The 22650-nt window shown below is 44.4% G+C and overlaps 1 protein-coding gene across 2 annotated transcripts in view; it reads left to right on the forward strand.

Annotated features, from left to right (window-relative positions):
- Positions 1–1064: 1064 nt before the first annotated feature.
- The window catches only part of CACHD1 (cache domain containing 1), a 93547-nt gene continuing 71961 nt past the window's right edge, over positions 1065–22650 (forward strand). The window contains exon 1 of one of the 2 annotated variants that reach the window (XM_050307422.1): positions 1065–1289. In XM_050307422.1, the coding sequence (XP_050163379.1) occupies positions 1080–1289 (210 nt within the window). In that variant the 5' untranslated portion in view covers positions 1065–1079. The remainder of the gene's footprint in view (positions 1290–22650) is intronic. The other variant, XM_050307423.1, reaches the window with a different exon arrangement.

Genomic DNA, 22650 nt, shown 5'->3' on the forward strand with positions numbered 1-22650 from the left:
TGAGGCCCTGGCACAGGTTACCCAGAGAAGCTGTGGCTGCCCCATCCCTGGGAGTGTCCAAGGTCAGATTGGATGGGGCTTGGAGCAACCTGGCTAGTGGAAGGTGTCCCTGCCTGTGGTGGGGGGATATGGAACAAGATGAGCTTTGAGGTCCCTTCCAACCCAAACCATTCTGTGATTCTTTGATTGTCCTACTCCAAAGGGCATGTTTCTTCAGGGGGCTCAGCTTGTTATCTCCTCAATGCTGCCCTTCCCTGTATGGACATCTCTGTGTGTGCCACTGGGTGGGTTCAGTTTTGCCAGAGTTCCTTTCATTTATTTATTTTTTGTCCATGTCTGTTGCATGACAAACATTTCCTCAAGGCTCGTTGCTTGACATGAGGCCGAGCCGTGCGAAGCTGCCTGGGGATGGACGGCTTTGTGCTCCGGGTTGTGAGAGGAGACAGGGACACTGAGCATCGGTTTAAAACAAAATAAATATTAATTAAAATTTTAAAAAGGGGTAAAAGTTTTTAGAAAAGTAAAAAACCAAAAACCAAAAACCAAAACAACAACCAACAACCCAAAACCCCAAAAAACAACCAAAACCGCACAAACCAACCAAAAAGGTTTAAAGAAAGGGAAAAAAAGCAGGCGGAGCACTGCCTTTGCGGAACGCGCTCCCGGCCGACCCAACACGCACCGGTCCGGGTCCACAGCCTGTGCCCGGAGGGTACCGCGGCCTCCGGGGCGGGGCTGGCGAGGGGGGCCCGGCCCGGCCCCCGCCCGCAGCGCGGCGGCCCCAGACGCCTCCTCCCTCTCTCCCTCCCTCCTTCCCTCCCTCTGCCCGCGGCGCCTCCGCTCCGGCCCCGCCGCTCCCGCTCCTCCTCCGCGCCGCACTTTGCGTCTCTCCTCGGCCGCCGCCGCCGCTCGCAGCCGGGCCGTGAGTGCGGGGCCGTGTCCGCGGAGCGCGGTGTGTGCGGGGCCGTGTGTGCGGGGTCTGCCCGCCCGCCGTGCCCTGCATGGCCTCCCCGCAGCGCTGAGCGGGGCGAGGCGGTGCCGGCGGCGTTCCCGCGGCGCTCCCGCGGCTCTCCCGCAGCATGGCGCGGGGCGGCGGGCGGCTGCAGCCCCGGGCCGCCGCTGCTGCCCCGGGCCGGGGGGGCCGGGGGCCGCTCGGCCTCCTGTGCCTGGCGCTGCTGGGCGCGCTGGGCGCCGCCGAGGCGGAGTTCTCCATCCTGGACGAGGCGCAAGTCCTGGCCAGCCAGATGAGGAAACTCGCCACCGAGGAGCTGAGGGTCGTCACCATGCAGGTACGGCCCGGCCCGGCCCGCGCCTCGCCTGGTTTTCCCTCTTTCCTTCCTTCCTTCCCTCACTCCCTCCCTCCTGCACACGCTCTTCCCGATTCCTGCCTTGCCCTTTCTCTCTCCATTCCTTTCTTTCTTTCCTTCCCCTCCGCTCCCCCCCCGGTTCTTTTCTTCTTTGCAAACTTTCCCTACCCCCTTGTGCGGGCTGCTCCATTTCCCCGAGCCCGGCTTCCCCGAGCCCGGCTTCCCCGAGCCCGGCTTTCCCAGCCCCGGCTTTCCCAGCCCCGGCTTCCCCGGCCCGGCTTCCCTCAGCCTCGTCTCCTCCCAGCCCGGCTTCCCCGGCTCCCCTAGCCCGGCTTCCCTCAGCCCTGCTCCTCCGGCTCCCACATCCCGGCTCCTCTGGCTCGCAGAGCCGCCCTCCCGAAGGGGAGCGGGGCTGTAGGGATGGGGGCACGGACGGGCTCGTGCGTTATTTGCAATTTACACCATACAGGCGCAAAAATCGCCCCCCAGCCCCGGAGGGGTCCGAGCCGGGCTTGGGGCTGAGCCGCCTCCCGGCCGAGCATCCCGCGGGCAGCGCAGGGAGCCGTGTCCTGCCCGGGAGCTCCGGGATCGAGGTGAAGCGATGCTCCCCGGCCCGAGAGTACGCCTGGATAAGTTTATTTAGATGCTGAATTCGCGCCTGGGTTTGGGGGAAAGCGGTGGCGAGGAGCTATTTGTTGTTTCTGGGATGTTCTGTGAGGGGCTGGTGGGACTTGCAGGGAGTGCTGGTACCTGCGGTACAGCAGCGGCTGCCCGCTCTCTCCGAGGGGAGAAAAGTGAAATTGGATCCCAGGCGGCTTTCAGGGGAAGGTATGGTCAGTAGCAAATGCAGTTTTAAAAGCCTCCCAAATTGAAAAGGAGACACTTTCATAGGATCAGCGGGGGTCTCTACCCAAATGGCCTTTTATCTTCTCTAAACTGGCTGCATTCTCTCACCTCTGGACCATCATTGTGCTGGGCGGCCTCCTAGGGCTCGTTTTGTCCGGGCAAACACTGAGCTGTCTCTTGTCCTTGATGCTAAGAAGACAGGGATTTAAATGACTTCACTTAACAAGGTACATTATTGATGTACTGAATTCAAGGAAGTCACTTTTTCTCCCCCTCTGCTGTGCATATACATGCATGTATTTCCCCTCAGAAGATATAAGCATAATCCTTTGCTTTGGTGGAGTCTGTGTTAATGCAAATCAAGTCAGTATAATTGCATTGCTAAATCTTTGTCTGGTGTTAAAAAAACCCACCCTAATATGATCATCTGAACACGTATTGACTTTAAAAAAGCAGCTTGTAAAAATATACCTTGTTACTGTGCTTTGATACACAAGCTGACTTTAGGATGAGCCAGGTTTTCTTTCCTAGAATTGTAGCAATGATCCAAGTTCGGGAACAATCTGGATGCCAGTGCATGGGGATGCAAATAATGTGAAAACTGTGTTTACTATTAGCTGGATATGTAGGGCCCCAAAGAAATTTAATGTGGTGAAACTGGTAGTTAAACTGAAACCCCTTTTCATACTGAGCTCTATTTTTATATGCTTCATATTTTGGCTGTCTGAACTCCCATCACGGTAATGCACAGCCTGTCCTTTGCTCCCCCTTGGAACATTATTACAGCTGTTTAAGATTAAAAACCGGTGGGAACAAATCTCCCCTGATTTTAGGAGGTCAGCAAAGAAGCTTCTACAGTAGAACAAAAAATGTTATAGTATGTGTCACTGCAGCACTGGATCTTAAGGCAGAAGTTTCCTAAGCCTGCCCATCAGGGCTAGGTGTAGCTGGCACAGAATTCCCCCTTTTCCCACTCATTCAGGGCTGTTGTGAGTGGCGGTGGCCCGGTGGGCACCTGGTGCTGGGTGGTGGGTTACCTGCACTGCTGGTTCACTGGGGATGCTCAGGATGTCGTGATGGGGCAGAAAGGAAGAGTGTGGGGTTTTGGAAGGTAGAGCAAGGGCACTTTTCGGCTTTACCTAGATATAAATCCAAGGATATTGTCCTGGGTTTAGAGGGTAATGTGGAGGCAGGGCCCAAATGAGGACGTAGTGAGAGGAAGTTGTGGTAGAGAGAGAGGGAGGGTTGGTGTCCAACCATTAGTGAGCTGTGGTTTTATTTAGTTTCATAAATTGTAGAGAAGGAAGCAGCAGGATTTAATGCTTCCCTTGCATGCTCTCTTTATGCTTTGGTCCTTGCCAGTTGTGGCTCCCACATCTGCACATCCTGGTAATAGGCAGGAGGTGGTGTCACCAACCTAACGGTGGGAAAGGGAAACGGAGGAAGGATAGGTCTGAGCTGGAGGTGGGCAGGAAGCATCCAATGAGTGCAGGAGCAGGTGGAAATGCTTAAATAGAGTGAAGGTGGGAGGTTGGTTGGGGTGTGTTTTAAGTCTGGAAAAAGAGGGAAATGTGGATGGAGCCTCCAGAAGTGCAGGAAGGGAGGATGAGGTGGAGTTTCCAGTTCAGACACTAGAGGAGCAAGTGGAAGAGGTAAGAGGAGAACCATGGAATCTGTGAGCCTTAAATGCCTGTGAAAAGGGGCAGGGAGTAATGGACGTGGAAGTTGTGAGATAGAAAATAGATGAGATTTCTGCAGGAGCCGTCAGTGCTATAAACGAGATCCATCCTCTCTGTGCAGTGGCTACTTCCTGCAATATATTCTTCTTTGGCCAGTGCTTCATGTAATTAGTCCAACAGCAATAAGGACTTACTGTTTCTAGTAAAATCTCATTATTTTGCATTGTTGGGAGGAGTGAAGTACATGTACATCTGTGCTGTAACAGGCTGAAGTTACCGGAAGACTGAGGATGAGAGAGGTTTCTGGTGCCAGCCAGCATCAATCTGACAATTGATTTTGGCACTCACACCACTGCTTTCTGTTTACAGGGACTTGCGTGAGTGTGGTATCTGACTGTTACCTCTAAGTAGTGCTTTGATTTCTTGCCTACAGAAGTGCTCTGATTTAATTTATAAATTTATTCCTTGAATGGTACTGCACAGAGCAGCTGGTAATGTAGTGTAGGTGACAACTCGTGAGTTACATCGTTTGCTGAATGTGTTGTACAGCAGCTTAACAGTTTCTTTTTTAAATTTCCAGTTAGAATATGCATATTTGTACCATACCAAGTCTCCAATCAGTGAGGACACATGTTGGGTGCTGCAGTGTGTGGGGGTTCCTGGGTGTCTCTGTGTTACCATCCTGGGTATGGTTAAATATAGAAAGTTTATCAGTTGTATGACTTCCTCTGTTGCTGGGATTAATTATTGTTCCCACTCTGTTTGACAGTTCTACCAAATCCACAGGTAATGATATTGCTGTGTCTTAACACCACATGTACTTCCTTTCGTACATCAGGGTACGTACACATACTTGTGTGGTTTCTGCCCTGAGAAAGGTGGTCTGTTTATGGTTCTCCCTGAAGTACATCAATGCTTTTTCCAAATCAATCAGAAGCAGTGTCACCACAATCTCTTCCTCTTCCTTCTCCTTCCTGTGAGACAGAGCATGCAGAAGCTGCTGGTTCATGGGTTGTGCTGCACCTACAGCCACCTGTAACCATTACCTTCTTTTTTGGTAGCTAAAGCACTTGTCGACAGCATCCATATCGTTCCAGGGAACACCTGCTGGCAGCAGGCTGCATCCTTGGAATACAGCATGCAATCACACCTGCAATCCATTGCCAGCCTGAGCTGCTGTATTCCTTGTCATTCCTCAGTAGGAATGTAGTCACATCTCAAATAGCCCATGGCATCACTTGCCAGGGGCTGGAGCTTGGTCAATGAGCAGCTCGAGTGACAGTCCTGGAATGTGTTCTCCTGGGCAGAGCCGACACACTGCACCAATTAAAAGTTAAGTGCCCTTTTATACTAAAATTATAACTAAATTGATGGTTGTGGTGTGACCTGATGTGCCAGTGGAGTTTCACCATCCCTGTTACCTATCTGATTCTGGCCTCTCTGAGCTAGATGGAATTACAGAGCAGGCTGTTGGTTGAAACAACTGAAATTCTTTAGTTGGGAGACAAAGGCAGGAAAAGAATAAATCAGAACTTTTGAGAGTGTCTTGTTTGGTTTTGGCAAGGTTTACCTTCTAAATCTGCACAGGGTGCCCAAGGTGAGGACGGTTTTTTGAGGGGCAAGGTAACGTTTCCATCTCCAAAACAGGGATATAACCCTTGTAGCCAGAGTTGAAAGGATTAAGAAAGGCTTTGAAGATGAAAAGCATTAAGTGCCTCTATAACTTTCAGAATGCTTGTTGATGTTTCTGTCTAGATAGTAACAAAAGTTGTAGGCCCAGAGGGCCTTGAATATTTTTGAAGGCAGCTCTGCCATCTTAATCCTTTATGCTTACTCCAAGAAGGAGAAACAGCCCTTTCTCATTGTTACTGATCTTGGAGGTTGGAATTAAAACAAACAAACAAACAAACAAAACATTTGAAATCTGAAAAATAGCAGTCTGCTGGAAAATTTTTTCCTGTATTTTTTTATATTAATACTTTGTATATTAATACTATATATACTATAATAATACATCAGGTGATGTAGTGATGTGTAAAATAACAACCAGCTTAGTACAGACTTCTGCTTGATTGGCAAGCATATTATTTATTTATTTATCTTACTAACTGTTTGTCTGGCCATATGTTTTTCCAGAAGCACAGATTGTGCATGACAGGGAGATGGGGAGATGTCCAGAGGTTTATATGGGCTGAAAAATCCACGTTCTTTGAAGATTTCAGTGTGATGGCAGAGTTGCCAGTCACCAGAACTGTCCATTTATTTAATCCCTTTGCAGATGAACACTGACAGAATACAGTATTATTTATTTTTTCTAATGGGATGGTCTTCTGGCTAATGATAGTGGATTTAATACTTAGAAGAGTTAAATCCTATTTGAATTAAATCCCATTGAAATGCTAGAACCGTGGTTCTCCATCTCTGAAATCAAGAGTATCACACAATTCCCCTCCTATTTATATGGATATTTATAAATAAATCTGTGGGTGACTGTGAGGTACTTTCACAGCAAGGGATGTAAAGCACCGGGTCTGAAACCTGGACCTTGTGCACCCTCAGCCAAATCACAGCACAAAAAAATATTTCCCTTCTTTTTCCATATTATTTCCAGCTTGTTCCCAGCTTGAAATACAATAGAAAAACGTAAGTAAGGAGTGCTGATAAGTGTTTGGCTATACCTTTTTTAGTTTTTTTAATATTATTTGGCAGTAATTTGTGCTTTAGTAATAATTACAGAGCAGAAACCAGCGGAGTAAAACCTCATCTGTTTTCCATGATTATGTCTTAGTTTGAATCCCGCTTCAGCAGCTTTATCCGAGGCTTTCTGAAAGCCCAAGACTGCAGCAGTTTTTCATCCTTTTCCACGTGGATTCCTTTTTTTTTTTCTGGCAGGAAACATTTCAAAGAGGCAGCGAGAGGTCCTGGTGGAAGGGCAACGGGAATGGGAGAGCAAATCTGAATTTTTAATTAGGCTTTGAGCTGTTCCTTCAAAGTGTGGGGACATCCTCAGTAATGTTCGTCTTGTTGCATCAGCAAAGCCTGACATTTCACTTCAAACAGGGAAAATGCAGCTGTCCTGGGCAGATAAAAGTTGCTGAGAGTGGAGCAGCAAGGTGGGTTGGCAGATAATTAGTTGTCCCCTGCTCTGCCTTTCCTAAGGATCCTGCCAGTCCTGGCATGGGCTGGAGGGGTTATTAACAGCAAGAAATCCAAGGATGCTGGGAAGTGATTGGGAATCTCTCAGCTGTGGCAGGGCTGATAACACATGTGCTAAGAAGGCACAAAAGTAAATACAACGTGTGTTAGCTCATTTTTCTTGGCTTAATTCAGCAGAGGAGGAATGGTTAGAGGGGATCTGAGCACAGCAGAGAAGCTGCTCTGCTGCCATTGCCTGGCAAGGGGAGAAAAAACCTTGTTGTCAAATACTATCAAGAGCTTCATCCTTCAGACAGGAAGGCAAGATGTGTTTGAGATGGAAAGAAATGTGAAGTAAAAGATTGGTGTGTGTGTCTCCCAGTGATTCTTTTATATCCATATAATAAAAGGGAGTATTAAGTATAAACAGATTTTGTTGTTGTTGTTGTTTAACAGTCATTGGGTTTTGCTTGTCAATTGTTGGTGAAACATTGGCCAGGAAATGCTTGGAGCCTTGGCAGTTCAGTACCCTCATGTGTGGAAGTGCCCAGCTATAAGGAAATACCCCAAATTTTTGTATTTCCATTGTCAGGGCACTCCATAGATTGAACTGGGGTACGGGGCTACCCAAGCATGAGCCTGGCTCTCTGAGAAGCCTGGAATGGATCTGAGCTTGGGGGGGCTTTGCTGGGAACTTTAGCAAGGGTTGGATAATGTCCCAGGAATTATTTTTTTCTATGTAGTTGGATGGAAAAATACTAAATGTTTGTTTGTTTGTTTGTTTTTCTGTACATGGATAATATAACTTAGTAATTGAAATGTAAGTAACTTATTTGATGTATCAGCCTTTGTTTTGGATGTCAATAATTTTGCTGAGGTTTTGACTACTACCTCCTGTATCATAAGCCTAATGCACAATGAAGTGTAAAACCATAAAGCACAGAGGGCCTGCATTCCCATCGTTTTCCTGTGCTTTATTGTTGTTCAATAACATGCTGTGTTAATGAAATCTGAAAGGATATCCTTGTACTCTCTTTTCCATGGAAAACAGAGTTTAATAACATTAGTACTTACCCAGTGTTTGTTGTGAAGACTTGCCTTTTCTGGCATAAAATTAAGCCAAGTCATGGCCTAAATCTTGTGCTATGTGTCCTTCCCTGTACAGAAATCTGTACAGTTTCTCTACAATAGTTTATGTCTAATTTAGCAGGGAAAATCTGAGTTGACTTTTGAAATAATCATGGTGCCACAAATCAGTAACACTCATTTCCAATCCCATGAAAAGTGTTAATGGAATCACTTTTATCAACTGCCTCTAAGGTCTCTGTAGAGCGTCCCAAGTGATTTTGCAAAAGTATATTTGCACAATTGCAGTAATTAGTAAAAGCAAACTATTCCATCTCTCTTTACCAGCTTCCCAGCCAGCAGCAGCTGATAAAAACAGCTTTTCATGGTGCTGCTGCCCTTTGAGCCCATAGATTTGCACAACTTTGACTGTGTGATTTGAACCAGCAGAGCAGAAAACCCCTAACACCTTTTTGATAAAAAACCTGTAATTTTCCTTTCAGCATGTCTGCAGAACTGCCTAGCCAGTGCTCTCTGTCCAGTTTTGACCTTGCTTTGCACATGTTCCTGTGATGCAGTAGGAATTTCTGGCTATGCTTAGGATCATCACAGGTGGGAATGAGGCCAGGGGCAAAAAAAAGCTTTAAAATAGATGCATCTGGAAGTTGCCATAAAAGTTTCTAGAAGCTGGGAAGCCTTAAGCAGAATTTCTTGTGTGTTCACCCTGGTGGGGTTATAAGAGTATTTTTGTGCTGTTTTTTGTGGATTTGAGACCAAATTGCATGTGAAGATAAGTTCAGCTTGACAGAGATGATGTGATGGTAGCACACCAAAGGGCTGAGGTGCTCCCACAGCCTCCCTGTCTCTGGTTCAGTCCCTGCTTCTCTCCCTTTCAGCAAAGAGACAATTAGAAATGTTTCCTTCTTGGCTGTACTTTCACCTCAAAAGTGATATCAAACAAAACCTGGAGAGGTGTTTGTGGTGATGGGGAGAAGGGACAGACTCACAAAAACAGCTGTGGTAGGAGCCTCTTGGCCTGGAGCAAGACCAGGCTCTGAGCCAAGGTCACAAAGGGCTTACCAGCCCTTGGGAAGACCACGTGGAGAGCCAGGAGGGCTTTTGTTCGTTGGAAAACAAAGGAACCCCAAATTGTGTGGACCAGGAGCACAAGGGTAGGTTTTGATAGTGAATTGAATGGCAAGGTGGCGAGAGATCTTGGGTTTAACCAGATCAGAGCACTCTGTACCAGCTCTTTCCCAGGAGCTGTGAGACCACGAGGATCAGCTGTGTGACCCTGAGTGCCACTGGTTATTCTTTCTCCTTCCCCCGTGCCACGTAATGGTGGATGGATGCAAAAACCAGTTGGACGGTGCCGCAGCCACAGGGAGAGGTTTTCAGCTGCATCCAGATGATGGTGTAGCCAGGGACCATTCCATGGCTGCTGTGTATCAGGTAGTACTGCAGCACGGGATGCTTCAGCTCCCTGATCCCAAATCCTGGCTGCTTGGGGAACAGGAAAAAGCACAAGTCCTCGGCATGGACTGGTCATGTTTGACTGGCTACTACTAGGAAGAGAAAAATGAGTTATGGGATGGATTTTGGTCTGAAGTAGATGCTGAAATGGTGTATGTGTTGGCAAGCATCAGGTGAGGAGCCCTTTTTGGGAATACTCTACAACAGGCTCCATGTTACGGCTATGGAATGGTGCGCTTTGTGGGAGCAAAATTAAGTTTGTCTGAAGTGTTTGCTTTCAGTGGTAGCCTGTCCATTATAAATCAGCCCGTGGGCAAGTGCTGATGGAAGTTTGGTACAGAAGAAAATCACATCCAGGATATTTTTATTGCCTCCTTCATGGTCAGTGAACAAGCATGTTTTTGGTTTTGTTTTTTTTTAATATGAGATTTCTAACTTTTGATTCTGGAGAAGTAAACATTGTTTGAAGGATAAGAAAGGAGCAGGATCTCTCATCATTGCAAGGAGTGTAAAATGAGGAGGAAAAGTCACTTCAGCTCTATGGATCCTAAATTGCAGTTCATGTTTTGTTAGTGCTGGAGGCTGAGCCAGTGTTTGATCTGCAGGTTCAGTTCCTGGTTGCCAACAGCTGATGTGGTCAAGCCCTCATGGACCAGTGTATTCCAGAGAGGCCAAACCAACCTCTTGGAGACACAATTTTCATGTTGTATGGAAGGGTAAAACAGAAGGATCTGTAATGTGAGGATAATACATTTAGCAGGTTTAACAGTGAAAGGATATTTAATTTAAATATGGCGTGGGTGGCTCAACTTCCTTGGGCACATTGTTTCTGTAATATGAATTTCATAGTTGTCTTCCACTGCTTTAGCCAGTGGCTCTCCAGCTCTGCCAGGTGTGATGTGGGATTTATTCCCTTGGTCTGGCTTGGTGGAGTTCAGCTGCAGAAAAAAGTTTACAGGGAAAACTGGTGCAGGCAGGAAGACAGGGATAAGTACTGGGGATGGCTGTGTGTCACATTATGCACCAGTGGTCAGGAGCCTGTTTTTAAACCGTAAATTCCAGTCTTTGATCTGTTCCATTAAAATTGGGAAATGTTATTCCTGGATACACAGTCTCTTGTGTCTTCCTTGTAGGAGAAAAAAAAAGGGAAAGAAATGAATACTCAAATATGTTGCAGGAGGAGGATGAAAATTGCAAACTTCTAAGATTTCTTTAGCTTCTGATGAACTTCACCAAGGTTGAGGTTGCAAATACAAAGCTAATGGCACTTAAGTAGCCAACCTTCTCTTGTGAGTAATTTGGGAAAACATGAAGTCTTATTTTGCATTTTTTTTTATTTTTGACTGAAATGGAACTATAATTTTCAGTTATAAAATTTCTGGCTTCTCCTTTTGAATTCTGCTGCTGATAGATTTTACTTAGCTCTAGATCGTTTCAGTAGCTGCTCTGAGGGATGTGCTTGATGCTCTTAGAGTTGTTAAATTCAGTTAATTGCTAATCCAGCTGTTCTTGGCAGAGGAAGCTCTGCTGTGCTGAGCTCGTGCTGGGAAGAAGGATTTTATACCAAAAGTTTTGTTTGATTTCTAAAACTTTATATACTGACATACTGATGATACTGTATTTTCATTAAAACTACTGGATGCAAAGCCAAAATTAAAATAGCCCCAACAGAACATGATAAGGGATAAATTGCTGGTCATTTCTAATAAACAAGTTGTTTCTATTTGGTTAGAAGTTGAATCTAATGAATTTTAAAATATTGATTCACCGTGATGTCCTGTAAATATAATTTTGCCCCCTCCTTCTTATTTATGTATTTATTCAGCAAGTAGTTGACAGTAAGTCTAGAAATACATTTAAAAAAATATGTTCTGGTAATTGCAACCTCAGACTTTGAAATGCTGCTTTTTCCTACATATCCAAGAATAGAAACTTGGCCTCCAAAAATAAATGAAACCCAACATCCATCGCCATGGTTTTCAGTGCTTGAAATGGTGGATTTCTCTTTGAGGAGCTGAGGTGCAGCAGCTATTTTGGGAAGTCGGGATGAAATGAATGCAGACCTGCTCTGTGAGGGCTCGTCTGAAACATAAGACCTGCTGGGTGTGCTCTCTGCTCTGTGTGAGTCGTCTGCATGATTTAGCAGAGCTGAAAATTCATGATAAAGAAGTGGAAAACATAAGTAGTTATAAAGTAATTAAAAAAGTTAGTAAGAAATGCATTAGTTTGGGATTCTTTGAAAATGTACTGAAAGCTGTTGTCCTTGATGTGCATTTAGTGTGGGTGAATACTGTGTAGGTCAGGCTCATTCCAGGCCCTTACCTGCTTTTTTTTAATCCATGAAAAATATTACTACATGTTCAAGGCCTTTGACCCCAAACCTTGACTCCTTGGGAAGCACGGGCAATTCTTTGAAGTTGTACATCAAGCTTCCTTGTGCAGACCAAAGGTGCAACAGAACTGGATTTCTGCTGCCTTGCCACACCCCTCCACCATTTCCTGTCCTCTGTTTTGCTTGGTTTGTGTCATTTTTGCCATTCCCTCTCTCCTGGCTTTCCAGCACCGTCGGTGTCCTGGAGACAACCGGAGCACTGGATGAGCACTTGGTCCCACTCTGCATGACATGTGTGGGTTGGTTTGTTGGTTACTTTGGTGTGGCACGTGGGCACAACTCTCTGATCAGCACAAGAAATGACATGGTTGTAGCATCCCCTGAAATTCTGCTGGAAGATATCCCAGAGAGACTTTTGTCAAGGACATGGAGTGATAGGAGAAAGGGGAATGGCTTTAAACTGCCAGAGGGCAAGGTTAAATGTGATATTGGGAAGGATTTCTTGGTTGTGAGGGTGGTGAGGCCTTGGCACAGGTTGCCCAGAGAAGCTGTGGCTGCTCCTCCCTGGAAGTGTCCAAGACCAGGTTGGAGCACCCTGGGGTAGGTGTCTGCCCATGACAGGGTGGGAAGGAGATGAGCTTTAAGGTCTCTTCCAACCAAATCATTCCATGATTCTCTGTGCCTGGCATGGAGCGGGATGGGCTCCTAAGACTGTCAGCATGTGGACCTGAGAATCTGCAGAGCATGGTCTGCATGACAAAACCCAGCAGTTTTGCAACCTTCCACTCCTACTCTGTGTCCAGGAGGAACTGGACTGGAGTTTTGCCACTGCTGCTGGGAGACGACATTTCATTTTGATCCTGAAAATAGATTTGCAGCCTTTTTGGGATTCTTGCTCAGAAATGAAGTTAGAGCCAGTGTTAGCATCGGTCCCAATGTCCAAAAATACATTTAAAGTACGGAAAGCTTGCTATAGCAAGTCTGTGGCTGCAGTGTGGCTGGATCCAGCCCCTGCAGAGGCTGGAATGCTAAGCTGGCCCACAGCCATACCCACACTAGGGAGGATTGTCAACTTGTGGCCTTGCTTTGGTGATGCAGAAAGAGAAAAGACAGATTTTTTTTTCCTTCTTTTTTTTTTTTTTTTTTTTGGTTAAATAACTTTCACAGGGCTGGCAGGAATCTATATCTACCTTAATTATTCAAAATCTCAGGAGATGCTGAGCCCCTGTGGGCAAAGGAAAGGGAGGGAAAAGAGGGAGAAGGAGGATAAAGTGGCTGTTTACTGCTTTGGTGTTGGTAAGAGCAGGAGCAGAGCAGCAGCTCACCAGTTCGTCCTGATGGCACAGTGAAAGAGCAGGATCTGCTCTATTATTTTTATTTTTTTAACCCACCAGAGCAGCGATGCCACTCTGCTCTGAGAGACGTTTGGTGCAGGAAGCACTGTCAGGGCTTGAATCATCCTTTCCGTTTATCCCTGAACGGTGCTGAAGGCAGAGTGGTCATGGCCTGAGGTGCCTGTCTGTCACCAAATAAAGAAATTAAAGCATTAAAATGTAGAAAATACACCTTCAGCTGCTGTTGTGGGTACCAGGCCTATTGGAGTGTTACTGCAGAGGAGCTGTGAAACATTCCCAGCTACTCATTTCAAACCCCAGTTTTCTAGTAATAGACTTAAAAATCTCATTGTGTAGTTGAGTTAGTGACTGAGTCTTCACTTTATAATCTCTTTATAAAATGTATGTACATTACCAGGACGTATTTAATAGACACACTGCCCCCATGAAAGGGCGCTTTGTGGGACGAGCCTTTTGTGCCTTTCTGGATCTCTCAGCAATTCCTGCGGAGCTTCCCAAGTCTGGCTGACACCGAGTGGCAGAGGAAAAGACCTTCTCCTTTCAGCTTGAGTGGAGAATAATGGGGAGCACGATGGGAGAGGGGGAGGGACCCCGCTCTGGTGTGGGCACACACCAGCCCAGCATTGAACACTCCAGTTCCTCCTGCCCCCAGCTGGGGCTTTGCATTTCCAATGAGCTGGGGGGAAGCACAACTGGGATTGTAGCAACAACAGGACGCTGAGAGCACTCTTCTCAGCCCAGGTTGTAACTTTATTTCTAGTTTAGGCCATAGGTTTGTCTTTAGTGGCCACTTACCACAACAGCATTTTATTTATTTATGATTTTTAAATTGAGATCTGATGTTGTCTTTCATCCTCTACTTAATCTCTCAGCTGGATTTTGGTGTGGCTTCTTCCTGGCTGTGGTTCTTAGTGAAAGAAAGGTTTTCTTTCTCAAAAACAAGGCTGCAAGGTTGCAGATGTGTTTGATTTCACCTGGCAAACATCTTCACGAGAACAAGAATCTAGAGGATATATATTTAATTTTCCATTAGCAAAAAGAGTTAAACCTCAACAAAAAAAAAATAATCCTGGAGTTCTCTGATAAAGCCATCTTTTGCAGTTGCTTCTAATTCATCTAGTGCTCTGTGGGGTTACAAGCAGAAAGAGCTTCACCTCCCTTAAAGACCCCAGAAAATGTATTCCAGTTTGGAAACCTTGGAGTAAAGATGGATTAAGGGAAGATTACTAACAAAGACGGGAAAAAAAAGCCACACATTTAATTAGGATTATAAATTGGACAGATGTGAGTCCTTTGGAGTAGGGTTTCTGATTTGGTCAGATCACAGAATCACTGAATCATTTAGGTTGGAAAAGCTCTCTCAGATCATCGAGTCCAGCCTGTGCCCGATCCCTACCTTGTCACCCAGTCCAGAGTACTGAGGGCACACCTCCAGAAATGGGGACTCCACCACCTCCATGGGCAGCCCCTTCCAATGCCTGACCACCCTTTCCAGGAAGAAATTCCTCCTGATGTCCAGTGTAAACCCCCACAGTCTATCCCTGGTGGGAAAGGTGGTTGTGCTCTGTGTATTGTTCCAGGCTGGTTGCTGTGCAAATGCTGCTCAAGTATTCCTAAGGAAACATCCAGGTGAGGAGGAGCTGGGAGCTGCTGGTGGTTGGGAACCTCCAGACAGATGTGTAGCTCACCTCTGCTCCTTGCCTCAGGCACAGCTGCCTGTCTGCATCTGATCCCAGGTGTGTGCCGATGGTTTTCCAGCTGCGGTCACAGCTGGAGACTCCATCGTGTCAAGAAAGAGCAAATTGGTCTGTTTGGCTTGAGTGGAGGCTCTGCAGGTTCCCCAAGGGTAAAACAGTTGGTTGTGAGGTGGTTGAGGGTGAAAGCTGAGGGCTGGGCTACACCCAGGTACCTTCAAAGGGGTGTGAAGGGAATTAAATTGGAAAATGCTGCCAGAGGAGCATCGTGCCCAAGGTTAGAGTGAAATGGGGGAAAGGCAGGGATAGGGGCTCTGTGTGCTTTTCTTGTCTCAGGATAAACCAAGATATTTTGCATTGATGTCATTGGTCTGATTGAGAATTTCAGCTTAAGAGTGGAGAAAAGCTTTTTGAGCCAAATGACACCTTTTTTGCCAACAGCCCCAACATGAGCTCGTAGCATTTCTCTGTTTTAAACCAATTTAAGCGCTTTCTAGGTGTGCTTGTAAAGGGATGTGTTCCAGGTGCTGCACATTTTCCTCCACCTCCTCTCACAAAAAAAAAAAAGCTCTCACAGAAGTGATATCCTTGATTTAATTCCTCTCTAAGAGAAGTCTATCTGTCTTTCCCTGTTTACCTCCCATTGACGCTGTGTTTAATAAAATGCATTAACTGGGTGTATGTGCAGCCTTCTGGTATCTTTTCCTCTGCCTCTTTCTTTTCATCAAAACAGAAAAAAATCTGTCAAAAGACTGAGGCTTTCTTAAGTGAGTGATTTTTATTTCTTTTTAATTACCTTTATTTATGACTCATCTTAAGGATAAAACGTCCCTGGTTTGTGAACTTTCCCAGTTTCATTTCTTTTTAAAGTTTTGAGTGCTATCTTTCGTTCATTAGCTAGAATGAACTTGGAAATTCTAAGAGTTAGAGTGTTAATTTAAAAAAAGAAGTAGGGATTTGTGTCCTGCAGGGTTCAGAAACGAGATGGCAGCATTGGAATCAGAAAACAGCCATTTTCCCCCGTGATGTGGATCTACAGAAATTGGCAGTTTTCTACCACAGACTGTCCCTTTTCCACATTTCTCCTGATTACAGTTCCTCCAAGCCACACCATGAATAAAATGAGCAGTTGTGACTCATTAAATATCTAAATTAATAAAATAGTCCATTTTATTGTTCCAGCACTTTAAGTCCCAACCTTTCAATGACCTTTCCATGCTCATGGGCTCATGGCACAAACATGATATTACCTGTAACCTCAGGCAACTGGTTGGAATTCGTAATTTCCGTGAATTTGGTGTCTTTCATGAGGTTTTTAGTGGTTTTACCAGTCAAGTGTGACTCTTCTGTAACAGTGAAATTCACTGAGCTTTGAACCGTGGACTTTGAGCTGTGAAAGCAAGAGGAAATTGAGGTTGTTGGTGTTTTAAAGGAGGTATTTGGGGTAGATAAAGCATGTGAAACTCAGTGGTTTGACAACAATCTCCTATATAATTATCTTTTGTGTCCTACTTGCTTAGTGAAATACTTAGAGAAACACACCATGGTAGTACTGTGCACTGATTTTTTTTTTTTTTTAATAACTCTTCATTATTTCACTTCATATTTGCTGCAGGTCTTGTGTTCTGCACCTGATTTTCAGTTTTTTAGGAGAGAGTTAGCTGAGCATTGAATTGAAAGTCAGGTTCCTACTTGGTCAGATGAAGATTTCTCCTGAGGAATAATGTAATTTTCCTTTTCACATAACGTGTTCTGCAGGCTGGCATAACAAATATTAATTTTTTTTTCCAACAGAAAAAAACCCTCACTATTATTGTTATTACTATTTTATTTTTGGTGACTGAAAAACTGAACCAGGAAATGACCCGAGACACAGTTTCCATGACAGCCTCTCACTTGAAGCCAGTTTTCAAGAAGATGAAAGGCCAGAGCAGTCTTTTGATAGTGAGCAGCTAATTGGGTGGCTGATAGAGGCAGGTTTTTCTCTGGGAAAAAAATAAAGGAGAAAAGAAGTGGAACAGCTGTGTTTTGGTACATGTGTATAATCCCAGATAAAACTCTCCAAGGACAAGGAAATACAGTAATACCTCAGTGAAAGGAAAAATAAGAATTTTTGGAAGCATAAATGTGGCTTTTTTGGGGAGCTTATGCGTAAAATAAAAATCTACTGGAAGAAGTGCATTAATAAATGATGGATTTGTAATAATATTTGGATATTTGTAATGTATAATATTTCTGATATAATGCATCTCTGCAATGAACAGACTTCCATGAAAGACATGGTAAAGGGGATAAGTATTTAAATCAAGTGAAATATTTAACACACTTTTTTGATAAATGATTTGAATCTCAGGTCTGTTTTGGATTTGAGGGATAAATCCTAAAGGAATCCTATGAAGTTGAGTTGTAGAGTGGGCTGTGACTGCTGAATTAAGTGGTGCTGTTTGCTTCTTCTCCTGGCTTCAGTAGGGATTTTCTGTGTAGATGAGAAGATAATTACCTTGTCTAATGTGCTTCTTGCCTCTATTCATGGGTTACCTTTGTTTTCTCCTGAAACTTTGAATACCTGGAAGGGAAAGTTGTAGCAACAGTTGGAGATCACTATTGTCTTGGGACCTTGTGTGCTCTCCATGACCTGTTGGTCCTGGAAGTGTTTGCAGCTGATTAGTGCTATTTCCATGCATTGTTTTCTCTTTCTAAGGTTTTCATGCAGAATATGCCATCTAGGTTGGCATAATTCTAACTAAATGAAATAGTCTGGGTTTTAGGTTTAGATTAGGTATTAGGAAAAAATTCTCCCCTGTGAGGGTGGTGAGGCCCTGGCACAGGTTGCCCAGAGCAGCTGTGGCTGTCCCATCCCTGCAAGTGTCCAAAGCCAGGTTGGACAGGGCATGGAGCAACCTGAGATAGTGGAAGGTGTTCCTGCCCATGGCAGGGTGGGGAATGAGATAAGCTTGAAGGTCCCTTCCAACTCAAACCAGTCTGAGATTCTATGAATATCAAAGCCAAACTTTTTTTTGGAATGTGAGAGATTTGGATCTCTCTAATGAAACCTAAGCCAACAGTCCCTAAACTTTCACAAAGACTTTGGTGGTTCATGAACCTAAAAATTTGCTGCGCTGCTGCTAAACAACCAACAGGAGAGGTGTCTGGAGGAGTTGAAAGACCTTTTCACCACACCATCCTGTGCTCATAGCTTCTGCAGTGGTAAGGGAGCAGCTTGTTGTCTGAAGGGCTGCTTCAACTTGAATAAATAAACCCTTCTAAAACCAGCTTGGCTGCTGCTGCCAGGCAGCTCCATTGGCTTCTCATATGGATGTGTGTGGACAGACTGGGGAATGAGCTGCTGGAAAGCAGTGCCAGGAGGGGAGCTGGGGGTACAGCTGGACATGAGTCAGCAGTGCCCTGGCAGCCTAGATGTGTCCTGGGGGCATCAGGCCCAGCATTGGCAGCCAGGTGAGGGAGGGGATTGTCCTGCTCTGCTCTGCACTGGGGCAGCCTCACCTGGAGTATTGGGGCAGTTTGGGGCACCACAGTATAAGGAAGAGATGAAGCCATTAGAGAGTGTCCAAAGGAGGGCAATGGAGATGGGGAAGGGCCCTGAGGGGAAGCCGTGTGAGGAGCGGCTGAGGGCACTTGGTGCTGTTCAGCTGGAGGAGACTGAGGGGAGACCTCATTGCAGTTACAACTTCCTTGGGAGGGGAAGAGGAGGGGCAGGCACTGATCTCTGCTCTGTGGGGACCAGGGACAGGACCCCAGGGAATGGCCTCAAGTTGTGTCAGGGAGGGTTTATGTTGGATCTCAGGAAAAGGTTCTTCCCCCAGAGGGTGGTTGGGCACTGAACAGGCTCCCCAGGGCAGTGGTCACAGCACCAAGGCTGCCAGAGCTCAAGGAGTGTTTGGATGATCCTCTGGGGCACCTGGTGAGACTGTTGGGGATGGGCCTGTGCAGGACTGAGGACTGTTGAACTCCCTTCCAACTCAGCATATCCTGGGATTCTGTGAAGATCTTGTTGGAAGCAGCAGCATTCTCACTGCCAGTTTTCCCTGCAGACTGAGCCTGGGGGCCGCTCGTTAACTCCCTGATCGTCTGCGAGAGAGGAGCACGTAAAATTAATACATGGAGACAGGGACACGGTCCAGCACTGTGGGAATGCAGGTGGGACGGAGCAATGAGCGGGAATTTAATGGACATCCTCCAGGAGCCTGGCTGCCCTGTGCAGTTCCAAAGTTTTCTGCTATAATAATCCCAGTGGGTTTTCACCGTCTCTCTCTGCTGAGAGAGCCTTTAATATTGTGAGAATTTTGGTGAGTGTCCTGTGTGAATTTTGAGACAGGTGCTCCTTGCCTTCACAAATTGGAAGATATTTCATTATTTATGACCAAAACACGGTGTTTGCTGGTACTCCTGTGAGGCTGTGCAGTGTCAAGAATGTCATTTCCCAGGAACAGTGCCTGCAGCTGCAGAAACTTCTGTGCACTTGGAAATTTGGAAATTTTGAAATCCAGTCTCATGCTGGTGCTGTCAGAATGTATCTTTCTTATGGCCCTCCTTCAAAGGCTGAAATTTTAATATTGATCCCAAAGTATGTTTGCTCCAAAAATAGTCATTCCATGTGCATTTTGAGATGCTGAAATAAAATAAAGTCAATTTGCTGCTGTGTGTGGGAGGCAGAGGGTGGAGTGTTCCTGTGCAGCTGTGACAGCCCTACAGGTCCTGCCACCCCGAGCATCATCCCACTGTCCCTGTCCCTTTCTTGTAACAAATCTGTTTTATCTGAGATTAAATGAAGTCCACCTGAAAGCAAAAAATAACAGCAAGGTGTCTAGAAGCAGTACTTTAATTCTAATTTTGAAATTCATGGCAGTTGTGGAATAGGTGCTGTTGCCAGAGCTCTGCTGAAAATGCATTTATTCTCTTAAGTACTTTATATGGAAAATGTTTAGCAGGCAGGAAATATGGGAAAAAAAATTTTTGGCACTTTTTTCCTGTTTATCTTCAGAGCAGGTGCTACAATAACTGTTTACTAGGGGTGTTTGTCTTAAATAGAGGTAAAGAAAAATGATGTTTTAAAACTTGCCAGTTTTAAAGATGGTGATCACTGTGTGCAGTCTCAAAGAATTCATCCTTTAGTGCCTTCTCTCCTTGGAAACATGGAATAAACACTCAGAACTCTTTGGGTTTTTATAACCCAAATGTGTGTTTTCATTAGGGCTTTGTCAGCTGTTGAATCTTTCAGGGTTGGGCTTTGTTGTTTTGTTTTGTTTGGGTTTGGTTTGTTTTCCTCCATCTTTCAAGCTTGTTTTAGTGCTTGAACTAGACATGCCAAACTCTTAAAATAAAATAACTATGCAAGTTGTAAATTTAAAATGCCATGGTCATTGTATTACTGAATGATAATATTATATGATGATAATATTATGTGATAATTATATTATTACTGAAACTGCTTATTTTGTCCACTCTTTTGACAAGGAATTCTTAGAAATCTAATTCAAGAACCTTCTTTCCCCCATTTTTTTTTACACTTTATGCATTTTATAGCTCTATTTTGGGAGTTTCCTGCTCTTTTTTGTTATTTAAGTGAGAGGATCACGGATAAAATAACAGATTAGCATAGGGGACAGATGTTGCAGCTGGAATTATCTTTTTAACTACTCAGGTGAAAGATTATTTGTGAAGAATATCTTCAAATATAAAACCCAAAGATGCAAGAGGTCAGCGTTACAGCTTCTTTTTTTCATTGCTTTGAAGGAGGTGCATTTTATACACGAAAAACTAAACCAGAAACTTTGCTGATAACTTTCTTGGGGCTGAGCAAGGAGGGTTGTGTTGAGTGACATGATTAGAGGGGGTAGGAAGAGGGTGCATATTTAATTTTGGTTTGGAAAAAGGGATCTTTGAGTTGTTGGCACTCTAAGATCAAGCACCTAAACCTTTCAAAACCCTGTAGGGCTGACAAACCAAACCAAAGCAAACCAGGTCTCCATCTGGAAATGCTTCCTTCTCCATCTGAATGTTTCAGTCTCTGTTCTGCCAGTGTAAAGAAATAAGAAATTCCAACTCCTTTTAATTGTTAAATTTTTTTCCTGTCAGTGCATTCTAGACTTTGAAAAGGTTTTGCTTTGAAAAAAACCTCTGTGCCCTTGCTGCTTTCAAACCACTTTTCAAACCACTTTTATATGAATAACAGTGGAAACTGAATGCAAATATATGAAAAAATACCAAAATAATATAAGCAATTGGCGATTGCTATGTTTATCAATTAAAATACCTTCCTGAACTGCTGTAAAGTTCAGTAATTCTCATTTATCTTTGATGATACGTGGCTGACCTGGTGTTATGCTGCAAGTTTGGGAAGGATTTGGTTGGCATTCCACGTTTTTGTAGGATGATGCAGAGGTCTCCACCTCGTAATTCTGATCATGTGGAGCAGAACACGTTTTTTTGACTGGATAACTTGTTTTTTCATTAGATAATGCTCAGACTGGGAACTTCACATTGTGGAGAAGAGTGGGAGGCAGTGCAGGAGGGAGCCAAGTCTGGCACTTGGGGACAAGGGGCATCACAAAGTCAGGGGTGGCACCTGGAAATGTGGAAAAACCAGTGTGAATTGGTGGCAGTAGTTACTTCATACTTAGTGATATTGCTATAATTGCCACATCATGATTTGTACTTAATTTTTACTTCAAATTTTATTAATTCTTCCCACTTATACACAGCAAGATACAGCAGCTGCTTCTTATTCTTATATATATTCTTATATTGCCACTTATTATTCAATTTGCAAGCACAGGGAGAAACAGAAGCTCACCTTATTATTTATAACCCTGATTTAATGTGCTATGAGACACTGGAGAAAGGGCTTTACCCTGTATGGAAAAAGGACTCTCAGAACTTTCAGAATTTTAATTTTCATTTTAAGAAATTTGATATTCTGTGACTTCTTCCTACCCCCCGAAATTCATGCACTTGCTTCATGTCATGGTGCTTTGTCTCTGTTTGAGGATGAACATCACTGTTTGGGATCTTTTGAACTTTTATATTGCCTAATGCTTTTGATTTTGGAAATTAAAATACAGATATCATGCTGAAACAGAGAGTTTAAGTTAATTGGCGGATACAAGCAATTTATTAAAGTTAAAATTCAGTCATTAATTTATTAAGATCAATTATCAGTGTCAGCATAATAAACAATTTTCTGCCCTGTAAGTCTTTTTTTCTCCCCTTCACTCCCTGACAGTCAAATAGTGACACCAGTGTAGTAGTAACTGTGTGAGACAATAGGAATATTTATTCCCTGAGTAGCATTAATCTCCTTCAATTCTACATTAATGCCTTTATTTCTCCTTGGTGCCTGAACTCGCTAATCCTGATCCCAAAGTGGATTACGGGGTCGTTTCCACGTGTTCAGAGGGACGTGCAACACACAGATAATTGCAGAGAAAAACCAAAGAAAGGGAATTTACTGAGTTGTGGAGCTGGAGGTGGTCTCTCCACAGCCCTAAATCCTTGATTCCATTGCAGGTTTGCCACTCAGTCTTGTTGGAATCGTGCACCAAATGATTTTTAATTTGAAAACTGCTCTGACTGATCCATATTTTATGTGCACTGAAGTATCCTCAAAAATTAAATAGGAATGGATAGTAGGAAACCTTGAAATACTGTGAAACATGGAATTTTCTAATTTCCAGTGCAAATATCTGCCTAGGGACTCTTGATTATTTTTAATGAAGATGACACTACACATGATCAGCATGAGAG

This window comes from Myiozetetes cayanensis, unplaced genomic scaffold (genome assembly GCF_022539395.1).
Source record: "Myiozetetes cayanensis isolate MyiCay16 unplaced genomic scaffold, myiCay2020 scf12, whole genome shotgun sequence".
Taxonomy (NCBI): domain Eukaryota; kingdom Metazoa; phylum Chordata; class Aves; order Passeriformes; family Tyrannidae; genus Myiozetetes; species Myiozetetes cayanensis.